Here is a 17874-nt window from a genome sequence, read left to right on the forward strand (position 1 = left end):
AATTACTAAAGCACTATGATTAAAATATTATGGAAATATTCTGGATCAGCATCATGAAGCAAATTTGTGGCCAAATTATTTACAGTTAGTTTTCTGGAAAAGGAATGAAATTTCCCAGTATGTAGATGCATGAGTTTTATATGCATGAAAAAATATTTGTAAATTAATTATGATATATCATTGTACAGACATGCCTCGTAAGGAGAGGAGGCGGAAGCAGCGACAGAAAGAGCTATGTGAGGCACAGTGTTGGGAACGTTACTTTAAAAAATTAATTAGTTATAGTTACTGATTACTTTGTCAAAAAAGTAACTCAGTTACTAACTGAGTTACAAGATCATAAAAGTAACTAATTACCAACAAAAATAACTACTTAGTTACTTTTTTCATTAAAGCATGCAAGAATTACTACAATAGTAAAATATAAATGACTAATGACTGTGTAGGAGCTAAAAGCAGTGTTTTGTGTACGTGCATGTTGACATGTTGCTCATCAATGCCAGCCGTTTATCAGGCAGCCCAGCTGCTGAGTACATGCTCCAAAAACATGTTGATCTGTCCAGCTTATGTAAGTTTCAACTACTTTTGACCATATTAGGATGTGGAAGTAGCACCCCATCATTTCTCAGAATCAAAAGGGAGGTGGGGGTTGAATAGTATAACTGATGCTGCGTGGTGTAGGGGAGTGGGCTTTTGCAGAAGGATCTCCAGCCGAGGTGTTTAGATCGAAGCTGGACGCTGTCCCCTGTGAAGTGTTGGTGATGTATGGATGAGTTGTGTAAATAAATGCCCCCCGCTGAGTTTGGACAAAACCTGTCTCTTTCTTGTTTTTGATAAGGAAAAAGAACCACATTTGGTGACCACGAAGCGGGGAGAGGAGGTGTGCTCTTCGGATCGTTTCTCAGTCCACTGAAACTTGACTCCGGGGCCCTTATAGGTAAGAACAACTTTTGTTCAATTTTGGAGTTATTTCCGTGGATTGTGAAATGGTCTGGGAGAAAAAACATGCCCTACTCATAATTTAGAATAACAACAAGAGAAGGCGCTTGTCCAGAGCAGCGGTGAAATTATTCACACATGTGTGAAGTCAGCTGAGTCATTTTGATGACGGACAAAGTTTGTGACAAATTAAAAGCTGGGACAGCGAGAATTGGAATAGAATTTGACAGCTGACTAAAGTCCAGTGAGGACAAGTGAACGAGGTCGACAATTGAGATCCAGTAGGGTGCCTCGGTGAAGCCGGGCAACAACTGGGATCTGAGAAAAAGCGCTGAAGTTGTGACAGATAAGCTTGCCAGTAATTCGGTTGAATCCTCGGGGATTGGTAAATTTCATGAGTTTTTGGCAAAGATATGTTTGACGTCAGAGTTTGCAGCAAAGTGGCTGTAAACAACTCTAGAGCTCAGAAATTGTTTGTTTGTGTGAGTGTGTTTGTGAGAGAAGTTTTGTGGGTGGGACAGGCGTGTGAGATAAGCGTGTGTGTGTGTGGAGGAGATAAGAGTGTGTGCGAGTTGAGAAGTGGGTGCGTGAGTTGAGAAGGTGTGTCAGGCGCCAGAGAATTAGAGGAAAAAAGAAAAACAAAGGAGTAATACAGATCAATATTGTTCACTGCAGTGCCAAATTTTGATGTTTAATGTTATACAAATTTCAAAGTCTGTGATCTTGTTCTGATTAGTCTTTAAACAGAAAACCAGAAGTTAAAATAATTAGTTTTAGAGTGACATATATATAAATAAAAATATATGCTGAAGTGCACAAGCATGATAACTATTTTTACCAGCTGGGTAATGTGAAATATGAGAAATATAGATTATGATTAATAAATAAATAATAATGTTTATGCGTGTTGAGTGTGTGGCATAAAATGATGCTTCGGTGTCAAATTGCTTTGAAGTGTGTTTTTCTTATCTCTATGCAAGTGTGAAAGCTTTGCTGTGTGTGGTTGTTTTACTCGTGAAAGGTCAAATACTCTGATCTTGTTTGGGCTGTTGCTTGAATGAACTGGAGAGAAGCTGATTCTTCTTCTGCTGATTCGGTCTCTCTTGTGGTTGACTTTTTCCTGTGTTGTGATGCTATAAAGCTGTATGAGAGTTGCTAAAATCTGAAGGCTGAATGCTCTTGGGTGTCGTCAGCGTGTTCGTTTCTCCGTAGACACCCTGAGCTGTCAGACCCAAGTTTAGACTGAGCAGAGGGGCCAGTCCAGAAGCGCAAAGCTCCACCTACAAGCTGTCCTCTCCATACACACGCACAGACACAGAAGTACAGAGGCGATCCCGCCTCTGACTCCACCTCTGTGTGTGGATAGGTTGGTGAGCCAGAGGGCGTAGAGAAACCCCACCCTGTGGGCTGAGTTTTGCTCACACACAAGCTTGAGATTCAGCATAAGGCTATTTTTAGCCTGCCACTGCACAGCTGCTGAGGAAAAAAAAAAAAAGAAAAAAGGGAAAATAATACATATTGAATCCAGATTTAAAAGGTTCACCTATAAAAACTTTCAGGCATTAAGTTTTTCTTTCAACAATAACTAAAGCTTTTTGAACTAACTTTACTTTAGTGTTACATCAGAAGAGATTTGATTTTAAGGCATTTACAATAAGAAGATAAATTGTTCAACATTTGTGTAAACAGAGCAACAACAGATTACTCAAGACCACAGCATCATATGTCACCAGTATCTGTGTCAACTTTCAATTCTTGTGTTATTTTCAGGAGATTATAAATAAACAAACTAGTCAACTAATCAAAGGAATAATAGTGTCACTGAAACTTCAAAATGTCTGTCACGCCAGCAGGAATTTTGGCAGCGAAGAATCCGGCTTTAGCAAAAGAGATAAAGCACATGTCAGAGAAGTGGTCAAAACGGACGAGAAAACTATGCAATCCGTGGCCATCTGAAGGCACTTTTGACGTAGTGGCGTGTGATAATTTGGAATTGAGAATTCAGGATCATAAAGCAGATGGATCCAAGAAAAGACAGCAGAAAAGAGAAAAAGAAATTCAGATCCTGGACTTATTCAGGAATGAAGGAAAGATTTACAGACAGAACTTTAAACATGCCATTCTTAAAATGAAAGACAAATTGGACAAACCCCAGAAGGAAGTGAAGGCCCCAGCAGAAGAGGGCCTGTATCCCCTTTTGGGAACCGTTACAATTACGGGAGATTTTGATTTGCGCGACACATTCGACAAAGGTCCTAAGGGTTTAGATGTTGACAATGCAATTTTAAAATTAACAACATCACAGCAATCAGATGAAGCACCTGGCAAAGAAAAGCATGCAAAAGGAAGTGAGGAAAGAGAATTCGAACAAACAACTCCACCTCGTGGAACGCATCCAAAATATTGCAGTACAGAACGTCGAGCGGTAAGGGAAGAAGGACGAAGGGAGATTGATTGTTTTGCAGAACATAAGGATTTTTTGAAAAGGCAACCGAAGGCTAACTCATACTGGATTGACCTTGAGAACAAGGATGAGGATGTACATGATGAGCTAAACGATGTTGACCAAATTATACAGGACATATCTGAAGGCCTGCGGAAATCCTTAAATCACATCACAGGCACACATTCAGATGAGGTTAGTGAGAACACCACTAGCACAAGCAAGGAGAAAAATTTCAAGCCTTTTTACAAACCAGGCATTCACTCACCAGAGCGTGGTGACCCAAATACAGGTCTGACTCAGGAGAAGGAAAAACCAGGTCCTAGCAGTGAAAGCCGTGAGCTGAGACCCAGACATGACTTAAAACCACCTATTCGATACACTAATGATGGTCAGTACCCAATTTTAATTAAGGGCACAAGAGCTAATTATATTCCCTGGCAGAGCCTCGACCTCACTGGTTTGGTTTCACGGCTGCCCCACATTCAAGATGGCGCGGGAAGGTGGATTGGGGCCTTCGAACAGGAGACAACTGGGCTAATGCTTGCCCTTGGAGATCTCAAAGCTATTTTGGCTCGAGTTGTTGGGACATCAGCTATGGGAACATTGCTAGCATCCAATGGAGTCCAATGGATGCTGGACCCAATGGCTGACGGCACGGAGTTTAACACATACAGAAATGCACTCTGGAACATACTAAGAGCAGCATATCCCAACAGGATTGACCCCAAAGCTTTGAAAGGTGAGCCACTTTCAGAGACTGAGAGTCCTGCGTCATTTGTTGACAGGCAGCTCAGACGGTGGAAGCTGGAGACGGAGGAGGGTCCTGAGGGGACGCCGATAATGACTTCTCTGTTCCGAACATCCCTGATTTCTGCTCTCCCGACTCCTGTGCGAGACAAACTGGAGGATGTTGTGGGACTGGACTCAATGCCACATGTGCAGTTCAGAGACCATGTAGTCCACGCAGTGGACCGCTATCGGAAAGACAGTAACAAAATGATTGAGCAAGAAAAGTGCGCTCAGAGAAAACTCACGCAGTTGCACATAAATGATCTCCAGCACAAGGCGAAGACCCAGGCGGCAGTGGAGAAAAGTGACAGCAAGAGTGACAGTCAAACTCAAGCATTGCAGACAGCTGTGGCCCCGCCTCAAACTCCATCTCAACCGGTTATCAATGTCTACCCAAACCAGTATGGTAGACAGCAGCCCGGACCACAGAGACGATTTCCAAATCGTTTCCCCAATCGCTACCCAACCCGACAAGGCTGGGTGCAGCAGAACCGACCCCCACTTCCAGGTTCATGTTGGGGGTGTGGCCAGATGGGTCACCTGTATCGAGACTGTCCGAATCCAATTCCAAACCCTGAATGGTCTGGGCGTGGTCGTGGAACACGACCAAACCGGGGAAGAGGAGGTCCAGTTAATCCATGGGCAGCACAACAAGGATTCTAGGGATGCCCGGAGGGCCCTGGGGGGGAGGAGCAACTACCAATTTTAATAGCTAACGCCAATAAAGAACCAGTGATCAATGTTAAAATAGAAGGCAAACCGGTCCCAATGTTAGTAGATACTGGGGCAACCTACTCATGCATAAAATCAAATTATGCAACTCATCTCCCCATGTCTGAGAAAAGCGTAAAGACAACAGGGTTCTCGGGAACAAAACAAATAAACCCCTTAACAGCTCCAGTAAGACTAGCAGTTGATGACAGTGAAATCGTAATTCCAATTCTGATTTCAGACCAAACTCCAGTTAATCTACTAGGAAGAGATGCATTGTGTAAACTAAAAACAAAAATCTGGTGCACACCAGAAGGAATTTATGTAGATAGCTCTGGAATAAACTTTCAAATGACTGCTCAGACAGAATATGCTAAGGTCTACTGGCTTGGTGACATTAACAAGCCAGTCTCAGAGATGTTTCAACAGTGGGAAAAATTTATTGAAGCTCAAATTCCAGAAGCTACTGCACCGTTCAGTGACTATCACTGCACAATGACTTATGATCCATCATGCAGTAGAATCTTTGAAGAAAAATGGGACAAAGAAACAAAAGACTTGCACGTTAGGCTAGTGTCACAATACATCGTGATAGGACAGCAAGGTGCAGCTGTGAATGTGGAAGAAAACCCATTTATTGAAAAATGGCACACTGTGCCAGAATCAGCACCACACATTACCTTAATGGTAAACAAAGGCTTTGGGTCAAGAGATCTTGGACCAATGATGTTAACAGCAACTAAAACAGAGTGGCAGAAAACAGATAACCCGCTAATCTATACTACAAAAAATGCAGAAATGATTAAAATTCTCTGCGGCGGCACCATGATGTCAAAACCACAGGTTGTAACAGTCGCAAACAAAAAACACATGCAAGGTGTAGCAGAATCAGAAACAGTTCAAAACAAGTTGAAAGCCAACATGCTAAAACAAGTTCCAGACCAGCTATGGTCTAAACATGACACGGATGTTGGACTGGTAACATCGGCAACTCCAGTTCAAGTGGAATTGAAGCCAAATGCAAGACTGCCTTATCGACCCCAATACCCACTAAAGCCAGAAGCAGAAGAGGGTATAAATGCAACTATTGAAGGTCTAATTCAAGCAGGAGTACTAAAAGAAACCTATAGCACATGTAACACTCCAATTCTGCCAGTGCTAAAAGCAGACAAGCTCAAGTACCGACTGGTACATGATTTAAGAGCTGTAAATGAAGTGATCACTGACTTTGACGCAGACGTGCCAAACCCAAGCACATTACTGAGTAACATTGATGGGGAAGCTAAATACTTCACGGTAATTGATCTGTGTTCAGCATTTTTTAGCATCCCATTGGCCAAAGAATCACAATATCTTTTTGCTTTCACGTTTCGTGGGAGACAGCTCACGTACAGAAGGCTACCACAAGGGCTAAAACACAGTCCACACATCTTTAATCAGATTTTGAAACAGAGCCTCGAAGGCATCGAGGTGAACAGCACTGTGATTCAGTATGTTGATGACCTACTGATTTGCGCACGAACAATCGATGATTGTCATCGTGACTCCATTAAAGTCCTACAGAAGTTAGCTCGGGGAGGACACAAAGCCTCTCTAACAAAGCTTCAGTACTGCCAACCACAGGTAGAGTACCTAGGGAGAGTAATCTCCCATGGGACTGTCGCCATCTCACCAGAACACGTGGAAGGTGTGAGCAAAGCTCCACAACCACAAACTGTCGGACAAATGATGACATTTCTGGGAATGACTGGTTTTAACTCCGAGTGGATTGAAAACTATGCTGAAAAAACCGCACCACTTAGGGCACTGATTAAAGATGCTAGAAGTGAGTCTTTAAAATCGACTCTAAAATGGACAAATGAAGCTAAGATAGCTTTTGAAACCATCAAACAAGACATGCAAACTGCGCCAAGTTTAGCAACACCTGACTACACAAAACCATTTTTGCTGTACGTCGCAAACAGACATGACATGTATGCCTCTGCAGTGTTAATGCAGGACACATGCAGTGGACGTCGGAAACAACCTATTGCGTACTACAGTGCAAAACTTGACAATGTGGCACAGGGATGGCCCCCTTGTTATCAAGGATTGGCTGCTTTGCATTATGCTTATGAGAAAGCCTCAGTGATAACAATGGGATATCCTGTGACCATCTACACACATCACAAAATATCTGAACTAATCAACCGAGGGAAGTTTGTGTTAAACCAAGCAAGATGCCTGCAGTATATGCCACTACTGACATATCCTGACGTTGTCATAAAGAGGTGTACCGCAGCAAACCCTGCTAACAGTGTTCCCTTTGAGTTTGAAGGAGAACCACATTGCTGCATAGCCGAGGTATCTAGATACACTAAGCTAAGGCCTGATTTGGAATCTACCCCTTTCGACCAATCTGATGTCACCTATTTTGTTGATGGTTCATGTTTTAGAGACTACTTAGGAAACCATGCAGCGTTTGCTGTTGTGGAAAAAGTAGATGACAGATTTGAAACAGTAAAAGCTGAAAAGTGTAACCAACCCTGTTCTGCGCAGCTAGCGGAACTCAAAGCCCTGACCGAAGCTTGCAAGTTGGCAAGTGGCCAGGTAGCAACTATTTACACTGACTCTGCATACGCCCATGGTGTTTGTCACCTGTTTGGAAGTGTGTGGAGACAAAGAGGTTTTAAGAAGACGGATGGTACACCCATCCTTCATGGAAAGCAGATCAACGAGCTGATCTCAGCAATGATGCTTCCATCGAAACTGGCCATTGTAAAGTGCCCTGCGCACCGCAAGGGTAACTGTGATGTCATCAGAGGCAACAATGCAGCAGATGAGGCGGCAAAATCTGCCTCCAGGTGTGAAGAAGCCATTTTGGCACCTGTAATATCATTAGAGCCTGCAATAACACCAGAAGACATCATTCTGATTCAGGAAAAGGCAGAGAAAAGCGAGCAGCAGTGTTGGAGAAGAAGAGGTGCAACAATGGACTCAAGCGGCTTGTGGAGGTCTCATGAGGGCTTGATCGTTGCACCTGTCTCCTTGCTGACGATGCTAATCTCGGAAAGCCACGGTCCTGATCATTGTGGTCGTGCAGAGGTGCTGAAAAGACTTAACAAACAAGGTTACTGGTCACCATACCTAAAAGCCATGGTTGAGGAAGTAATAGATCAGTGTGACATTTGTGCTGAGAACAATGTAAAAAAGGGCATCACAGTCCCAGCGGGACACATTCCAGTGCCCGAAGGTCCTTTCAAACATTTGGTCATTGACTATGTTGACATGATTAAGTCTGTGCATGGGAAACGGTACATGCTGGTGATCATTGACAGATTCAGTCGGTGGATCGAAGCTGTTCCCTCTAAAGATCTAGGTTCAGAAACAGTGGTAAAGTTTCTAGTCAGAGAAGTGATTCCTCGCTTTGGTATCCCGTCGGAAATAAGCTCGGACAATGGTCCTGCTTTTGTTGAAAAAGTCCTTAAAGGTGTGTTGCAACAACTAAGGATAAAGCAACGATTAGGATCAGTTTATCACCCCCAGAGCCAAGGGATGGTCGAGCGAGCGAATCTGACGTTGAAGTCTAAAATCTGCAAAATCTGTGCTTGTACTAACCTTAACTGGGTTGATGCATTGCCGCTTGCCTTAATGGGCTATCGCATGCAAACTAACAGAAGCACGCATCTTTCACCTCATGAGGTCCTAACAGGCAGGCCAATGCCAGCTCCTCAGCTTAGAGGACCCCACAAGGGGCCTTCGCTGGAACAGCTAGAGCTTGAATTCAAAAGCTATATCAAGCAACTAACCAGCATCCATAAAGCCATCTATTTGCAGGAAAAGAGAAAGGAGCTCGTCTCTAGCGCAGGCGCAGACGGGCCGGTAGTTCCTGGAGACCAGGTGTACATCAAAGTTTTCAGGAGGAAGTGGCACGAACCGCGACGAGAGGGTCCCTACAAAGTGGTTCGAGCAACGCCAACAGCAGTCCAGGTCGAAGGAGGATCGACGTGGCATCATCTGACGCACTGCATGAAAGTCAAAGACAAAACTCAGGGCAGTATTGTGCCTAACGTAACAAACCGGCATGATGGCCGGAGGAGAGAAGGGCGTGCTAAGCCTGATGACAGTTCTGTTTTGGATAACACTAGGGGGTCTGATGATGGTGCTGGAGGAGGTGAAGATGGAGACGATGGCCGAGGAGCGACTCGTCGACCCATCACAAGAGCATACGCCAGACGACTTGGCCAACGACGAGGCAGCATACCATGATCAAGTTAAGTACAATTCAGCAGGCCGGATGCAACATAGGTCGGCATCCCTGCCTGCATTCGACGTAGCAATTGTTAAAACTGGTGATATAACCACAGTTCCAAGTAATGTTTTAACTACTAGCGCTACTGCTACTGTGATCCCTGATGTTTTGACTACCACAGCCCCTGTTGGAAAGGTGAGGGCCGACTGGAGCTCTTCCTCTCTTTTACAGCTAGTGACTCCACTGATTTCAAGATCTAAAACAACGCCGATTAGCAAGCTGAGAAGCGTAACCGCTAAGCCACCTGTCAGTACTACAACTCCCACAGGAGGTGTAGCTGTGAAATCTGGCTTTCCCACTGCAACCTCTGGTAGTAACCATGTTCGTAATCTCACTCAGAAAGGACAAAATGAACAAGAAGTGACCAATCGCAAAGCTGTACCTAAGACACTATTTGGGCCAATTAGACCTAGGTCCGGCGGTAACACAGGGCCTATCTCCCCTAGAGCGAGCAGACATTTGGCTATTGAGGATAGGCTTTGGGATGCAGCCATGCAAAATAGTTGGTATAAATGGGCTTTGTATACGACAAGAGAAATGACTCCTAATGACTGCATAGTGTGCGCTCAAGCACCCGGAATGTTACCTGAGGTTGTTCCGGAAAAGTATACTTCTAGTGAGTGTGCCATTACACAACAACGCACATGTAAGACTAGAAAGGTAACAGAGATAAATAAAAAGATTCCACCTCTTCTTAAGATGCCATTGTGTGGATTCCAATGCAGATTGCTCCATGGTACACGAGATAAGTACAAATATGTTGAAAAATATGCAGAATATAACATCCTAGAGGAATGTGCTGAATTTGCGATCCAAACAGACCAAAATGGTCCTCCAACGGACTACAAAATTGATTATAGTGCTGATTATGAATGTTTTGCAAGCGGAGGTTTCGCTGACGATGGAGGAGTGGACGTAGGTAATACATCTGTCAACTGTAACGTCACTTGGGTATTATCCTGGTTCCCGCATGCAAATATGACGCCACTTCTCATTGATACCCCTGTTTGGTATGAAAACCCTGTAACTCTTAGTCAGGACTGTGATAACATATCGATGACGATCCCCACTCTGGATCTCATAGGTGAGCAAGACATTCCAGTGGCCGACAGCTACTGGATGTGTGGTGGTGATGTTCTAATGAATGTTTTGCCAAGTTTTTGGGTTGGGTTGTGTACGCTAGTACGTATGAAAGTTCCAGTGACTATCTTGCATGAAGGTGTGAGTGAATTACTTCAGTTGGAGACTACCAATAGACGTAGGACAAAGAGGTATGATGTGTTTGATCATAAAGTGCATTTAAACGCCATAGGACTGCCAACAGGAATTCCCATAGAATTTCAAGCAAGAGATGAGGTAATAGCAGGTTTAGAGTCAATTCTTCCTTGGATAACAATAAATAAGAATGTGAAATGGATCAACTATGTTTATTTTAATCAGCAAAGAATCTTAAATTACACAGTAAATAACCTTGGCCTCTTGGGTGAACAACTTCATGCCACAGTCAAAATGACTTTGCAGCATGACCAGGCTTTGGACTGGTTGCTGGCCGAGAAAGGTGGGCTCTGTAAGTTTCTGAACTCCAGTGGGCAAGAATGTTGCACCTACATTCCAAGTAATACGGCCCCTGATGGTGCATTTACTGAAGGCATGAGGAAATTGAAAGATTTAAAGATAGAGCTGAAGGAGAATGCAGGCAGGGAAAGCTGGTCCTTAGACTCCTTAGCCCTCAAATTGGGTCAGTGGGGAGCTATTTTGGTAAAAGCAGGAATTAGTGCAATAGTAGTACTAATTCTGATTTCTCTATTGGCATGTTGCATCCTACCTGTTGTGAGGAGACTGTGGGAGCGAACTCTGGCTGCCCAAATGAACCTTGCTGCGTCGTCTCAATATGTGCAAATGGAAATGGCCGCAATGGACTCAGCACGACACCCAATGTGCCTGAAGAATGGGACGGCTGATGGGACAACGGCGGAGTAATCTTTGCGTCTCATCATAGATGTTGCTGTTGTGGTTACATGCACTCGACTAAGGAATCGGCCTCAAAGTCCTCTTCCAGCGGCAAGACCCCTGCAGCAGTCATCAATAAAACTGAACTTGACTCTTATGTTTTCTTCACTCCATTTCTTTTTCAGTTCTGCAGCTGGGACTCTGACTCCGTTCTCTATTTCAGTTGAGCAGTTGTGTTGTTACGTTGAGTATATTCATTACACCTCCTGTTGTGTTTAACTTTTATAGGTTTAGTCACAGCGACATCATCTAGTCGTTCATTCGTATCCACGTCAATCATTTATTTCACATGAGTTTGTATTTTTGATTGCATATTCACGTACAGTTACTGGTTGCAATATTGCTAAGGGTAATTAATGCTCGATCATGCTTATGATTTTTGTTCTCTGTTGGAAGGTTTCATCAGTTTGTTTTCTCTTACGTGCGTTCTTTTGTTAATTCACTGTTACCTAATGTCTGCCATATACTTAGGCTAGGCTTGCATGCTCACTCTGTGCTTTATGTGACCGTCCTGTTTGGGGCCAGGAGGTCAAGGGGGAATTTTTCCTGTTAAGAACAGCGGACAGGTTTTCGCCCCCTTACAGTTTGCGCATGCATTTTGATGTGACTGAGCTGGTTAAAGACGTCACATTCCATATTGTGTTTTGAAGCTGATACTTACTTTGTGTACTCATCCAAGTGTTGGTTTGCAGTTACTTCGTCGTTACATATATGCCTATATAGTTTGGTTGAAGTTTGTAGTGTATTTGTCATTTTGCCATTCGACGCCCATTTACTGGTTTATGTTAACGTTCACTTATGTGTTAAGTTATATGTTATGTAGCCAGCTTATTAATGGGGGTGGACACCCCCATGGGGGGGATCTGTAGGAGCTAAAAGCAGTGTTTTGTGTACGTGCATGTTGACATGTTGCTCATCAATGCCAGCCGTTTATCAGGCAGCCCAGCTGCTGAGTACATGCTCCAAAAACATGTTGATCTGTCCAGCTTATGTAAGTTTCAACTACTTTTGACCATATTAGGATGTGGAAGTAGCACCCCATCATTTCTCAGAATCAAAAGGGAGGTGGGGGTTGAATAGTATAACTGATGCTGCGTGGTGTAGGGGAGTGGGCTTTTGCAGAAGGATCTCCAGCCGAGGTGTTTAGATCGAAGCTGGACGCTGTCCCCTGTGAAGTGTTGGTGATGTATGGATGAGTTGTGTAAATAAATGCCCCCCCGCTGAGTTTGGACAAAACCTGTCTCTTTCTTGTTTTTGATAAGGAAAAAGAACCACAACTGGAACATAATAAAATGTATGTCCAAATGTTTTTTATTAACCTGAATAATTTAAATAAATAAGCACTTAACAGGACAGTGGCGGCTGGCCAGTAGAGGGCGATAGGGCGCCGCCCTCCCAGTTTTTCCGTGTTTTTAATTTTTATTTGAAAAAAATAAATAAATAAAATTAACAATAATCACATATTCTAAGTTAATTGTGTGTTTTGTGTAACGTGAGGAAATATGGGTTTTCTGTCACAATGGTGGTGTTGGACGCAGCTGGGTCATAGCTGGGTCGCTGAGAACTTTCACCCACAGATTAAGACCTGAACGCCAGCGAGTCTGGGAGGAAACCATAACATCTGCCACCTGCAGTCTACCAGAAGATGTGTTTACATGAGTTGTACCCAGACCAAGTCAAAACATAAAGTTTAAACTTCTTTTTCTTGATTTTAATGTTAAAATAACCATTATCATTTTGCTCATTATAAATGTGTTTAATCAAATGAATGACTAGTATGCTTTGGGGTAATTATAATGGATTAATGAATCCACACTTAAGTAGATAATGTTGAATGTGTGGTACTGACCTTCACACTCAAGCACACAAACATTCACACACACCCACACACATCTGCCCACAGTAAACTCCAGACACATTTGATGACGCACATGTTTTGCTTTGAGAAGAGAGGTTTTTGGTAAGTTTTCAGTCTTATGATTCAGTTCGTGTTGGACAACGGGAGAGAACAGACCTGAAAACCGAAAGGGGGGGCAGAGCCTGTTGGCTCGTTCTTCCCCCCTTTCACGCTGTTTCTGCCAAGCCAGGCAGAATAGCTGAATCGCGACTTCTAACGAAGACTCATTACCGAGTCTTTTGATTTCTGAGTGAATTAACTTAAGAAAGTGCATCGATAAAACGCTCTACCATCCACGTGTACCGAGGGCAACTCTGGACCGGTTCCGTTCGACACCTACGTCTCCTGTCAGCCGCCGGTGTCATCTGGATGAACCACAACATCCTCCACGGCCCGGATCCGAAAGAGGGTCCACAAGAGTTCGGTGAGACAGAGCACGGTTTTAGCGTTTGATGCAGTTCTCTGATAAGACCTAAGTTTATCCAAACCATCACTTCACTCAGACACCTGTTTCTTCCTGAAGCAAAATCAGACTCACACACGCATTCATGTCACAACATTCTCAATCTTCATAAATTCACCAGAAGGTCTATTTGAGCAAGAACAGCATATAAACTGTTAAAAGATTGTCCCACAAAGTTGCCAATGTGATTGTTATTTCCTGTTTGTCAATTTTCAAAATCATTAGTTTAATTTGAAGAATTAAAACTTTTAATCCTTCAAACTTGTTTCCTCATTGAACTGAAACACAGACACTCAGATATTATCAGCAGTTTATGGATGAAAACAACCTTTGAGTCTTCTGAACAATATAAAATTTGGTTATTGATTTATTAAAATTAATATTCCGAATTAATACGTAGCATGGTTTCTCTTTCATAAAAGAGCATAAATCCATAACGCTACATTTAATGGCGAGCGTATCCAGTCTTCTATATCTGCGATATGTCTGCTTTCTTACATCTAAAAGCTACAAACAACGCTTTTCTCTGTGTTTCACTTTGATGTCTTATTTTGAAATTAGCCGAAAATTGTTCCGCTGAAGTCACTCTTCCGGGAGGCGTCCTGGTGGAAACTTGACCGGGAAGATCTCCGATCTCAAATTGACCGCAAATTACAGACCTAACTTTGATTTATCCCATCTTCGCCTTCGGAGCGAACGTGTGAGTTGTGCTTTTGACTCAATTCTGTCCATTTTGACGCGCCGCCGCGTCTCTAGTCTAACCTCAGGTCGGAAAGCTACGTTTCCGCTCTGACCATTGCTGGGTGAGCTACCGTGAGCAGCTTATCCTCAGTTCCTAAAATTATCACTAAATTCTCCGAACCTCAGAACCGAGACTAAATTCTCGGACACCTTTCGTCTCAGTGTGTTGACACTGTGGGCGAGCTATTGTGGAAAATATCTCCATTGCATGGGCGACTTATAGAAACAATCTGAACGGAATGCCCGTAGGCACCTACTGTTGCTTGATTGCACGGTAAACGTCGTAAGCCGGGTTATGGCCGTCACGCGTTACTGCATTCAGATTGCGTACGCTTTTTAAAGTCCGTATTACAAGCGGGGCGAGGTGCCTACTTGTTAATCGAGAAAATTTGAGTCTGGTCGCTACAGACAAAGAACGCTAGACCTGGCCGGAGAGCTAAGCTAGCACCACAGTTAGACAAAAAGGGAACGCGTCCCGTTAGATTGTCAAACCATTTCTGACACAGTCAGTCTGTGTCCTCACAAAACCCGCATTGGCGGTGGTTCTTGTAAATCTCTACGGTGTGTAGAATCTACATTTTGCTACGTTTGTCCGTCTGATAGCATCTCGGCAGCGTAGGGTTTATTATTTTTTTATTATTTTATTTTGGACCGGTGATCGGGTCGGCTTTCACAGCCTCCATCGCTCGGATCCATGCCTTTTTCTTCCATCTTGTGAAGTTGTGTGTATTCATTTCTCTATCAACAATTCCTTGTTTTACCCTGTGTCATAAAGTTAAGTAAGCTACGGACAGTCCTTGTTTGTGTGAGACATATTAAGGAATCTGCCCGGAGTTTTACGTCGGCTCAGAAGGTAAAAACGCGAGTTGCTCTGAACTTAATGGGAGATGGACGAGACACGACAAAATCTTTCTTGCACTGTTACACCTGGTGTAAGGTTCTCTGACGTTCTGCTTCCAGAACATGCCATGACGCAGGAGACTGTTCACCGGCCGAGCATCGCTGGTCCCTCCGCCCGCCCGAACGGGCCCGTTTTAGGCGGGTGCCGCCGGTCGGGAGCAGTGGGGACTAGTGGCTGCGGTTCGGTGCCAGCTGCACTGGGTCGGAGGTGGTTCTGGTCTGCAATTCATGACGTGAATTCATGCAACATGCTGTTTACAGTCATAACGCTTTTTCTTTACTTTTATTTCTTCCAGGGGGTCAAAAACCCACCATCAACATCAAGGTTTGAAATAAACAACACTTTCTCTGCTGCTTTTAAGCTGAATAAATCTCTTGAGCCTATGGTTAACCTCTCTGACAAACAGGTTGTGCTTAACCCTTTGTTTCCTAATGCTTCTCCTCTGTCATCCATGTTAAAGGCTGAACATCCCTCCAGCATGGGTGTGAAATCTTCAGGCTGTGACCCACCGCTTCAGGCAGAGGTCTGTTTTACTCGTCAGTCCGCCTCATGCACAAACCAGCTTCTTTATCGGGGCGTGATGGAAAAGTCAGCCGCCGTGAAACACTTGTGGTCTCCGGACGGAGCTACCATGCCATTTAAGGGGTTTGTGCCCGGACATCTTGACCTTTATGTGAATGACCTTGTCACTTTTCAGTTTGTGACCTCTGCTAATACGGTGGCCAATTCTTTTCTCCTTTCACAGGGGTGTGACTTAGTCTCGGGACTCTGTGCTCTCTTTCCTGTGATTTCTCTTACAGGTGACCACGACGACACAGAAAACCCTGCGGTTTCCAGCAGTCCTGTGGTCAGTGGCGATATTAAAGGTGGCTCGGTGGTTGCTGCGCACACCTCTCTCACGGGCTCGGGAAGGCAACCCGGCCCGGGAGGTGTAGGTGCGTGCAGTGATGCTCTGCTCGGGGCCCCTCCTGACAAAGGGGGGGTGCTGAGTGGCTCTGAATTTTCCGTTGCGGACTTCAACCGGTTCGGGGGAACGCCTCCTCCGAGCGGGCGGGTCATTGCAGAAATCGACACTGACCTTCCACCAATTCAGCTGACAACATTGACCTCCGACCCGGAGTTAGGTGCTGCACCTTCTACGGGGCGGAGTTCTAGTCAGTCTGTAAATACTCTGGTTAAACCGGGTTTTTCTGATTCAGTGTGGGAACCTCCATCATTCTTGGGAATAAAGTATTCTTGGCTTCAGTTTTCAGGACAGACCATGTTCCTAAAGCTAGTGTCATGTCTGTATCTGATTCTAAACATGGCTAGGTTTGCTTTGACACCCGTGACACAACCATCCTTGGATCACTCCTTTTCAGAACCTCCAAGTCCAACACCTCCAGGTCTTTGGACATCTGAACACCTACTCTTTCAGCACGATCCAGGTGACACTGTGCATCTTCTTGGTATTAGGGCTTTTAAGAGCTTAAGAACTGTTTGTTATGCTTCTCCTGTCTCACAGACATGGCATAGGTTTGAGCAACAAAAGGGGGGTGGAGAGCCTCCTCCTGCTTTGCGAGCATCATTTTCGCATTTCCAGTTCACTACCATTTCTGATCACAACAAAGTCGCCTCCGTAAAGCTGCAACACAACTTTGAGCAGGTAAAATCAGGTTCTGATCTAACAGCTAAACCATCAGCTTCGCTCCAGTTCCAAACAGAACCCTCAGGTAAATTCAAACAAGTTTCCCTGTGGGTTCGTAACACAAGATACAAACGGTTTGTTAACCAAATCGCTTATGAGCCTGCTCCCACAGATACGTCCAAACTCGTGTCTCTGTGGGTCCGCAATACCAGATTCAAAACTCTATTCTGACCGACTCTATTCTGACCGGATTCTTTTCCACTGACTGGTGGACCGTTACAAATTCTCTCGTTTGTGGGATGAATTTTTAACAAATGTGATATCCTTTGGGTTTTTTTTTTCAGGATACCTGCCTCCAGCCAGGGTCCTGTTACTAACTCACATCTTTAGGGATTACTAACCTACTGATTTACATTTTTAGAACTGATTTACATCTCTATCTTTTTATTAGTGCTTTGTGTAGCATGATTATATTTGATTACAAATTTTATTTTATTTTGTTACTATTTCCCTTAAAGGGCCACAAGCCAATTTGCCCTTCATTTTCATGATTATTTCCTTTATATATATGCCTTTAATTAGTGCAGCCGGCCGAGTCTCACATATCAGTTAGGATTTACTTTCTTTTATTTGTGTTTTCTCTGCATCACGTTTTTACATGACACGTAGAACAGGGTGCAGTACATTTCTTCTTTAGATAATTCACAAAAGGCATCCACATTTTCCCAGAGGCACCCATAGATAGGTTTTGATTGATTTCTTTGTTTTGCATCAAATGCTATCTATCGTGTGGGCTGTCTCACTTTGTCTCCTTCTCCGAGCTCGTATGGACTACATTCCATCAGAGGGGTCGTCTTCACCATCCTTCAACCGGTTTCCTGTCGCATGGGGCTTCGGTCGTGGTTCGAGATGGGTCGAGGTCTGCGCCGGACTTCGCCTGGACTACGCCTGGGGAATACATCACCTGCCCAGCTCTGTGTGACACACGAGCTGCTTATCCTTTGAATACCTTTGCATTATTGCTGATGAAAATTAACTGCTATTGAAATAGCTCTGCTT

General features: G+C 44.0%; 1 protein-coding gene across 1 annotated transcript; it reads left to right on the forward strand.

The window, feature by feature from the left end:
* Nucleotides 1-15330: 15330 nt before the first annotated feature.
* On the forward strand, nucleotides 15331-17322 carry LOC129157334 (uncharacterized). Its single transcript, XM_054736646.2, has 3 exons — nucleotides 15331-15395; nucleotides 15484-15512; nucleotides 15649-17322. Exon 3 carries the CDS (start codon nucleotides 15667-15669, stop codon nucleotides 17044-17046), a length of 1380 nt encoding a protein of 459 aa, XP_054592621.2. The 5' UTR covers nucleotides 15331-15395; nucleotides 15484-15512; nucleotides 15649-15666; the 3' UTR covers nucleotides 17047-17322.
* The last annotated feature ends 552 nt before the right edge of the window (nucleotides 17323-17874 follow it).

The sequence above is a fragment of the Nothobranchius furzeri genome, chromosome 12, assembly GCF_043380555.1.
Source record: "Nothobranchius furzeri strain GRZ-AD chromosome 12, NfurGRZ-RIMD1, whole genome shotgun sequence".
Classification (NCBI taxonomy): domain Eukaryota; kingdom Metazoa; phylum Chordata; class Actinopteri; order Cyprinodontiformes; family Nothobranchiidae; genus Nothobranchius; species Nothobranchius furzeri.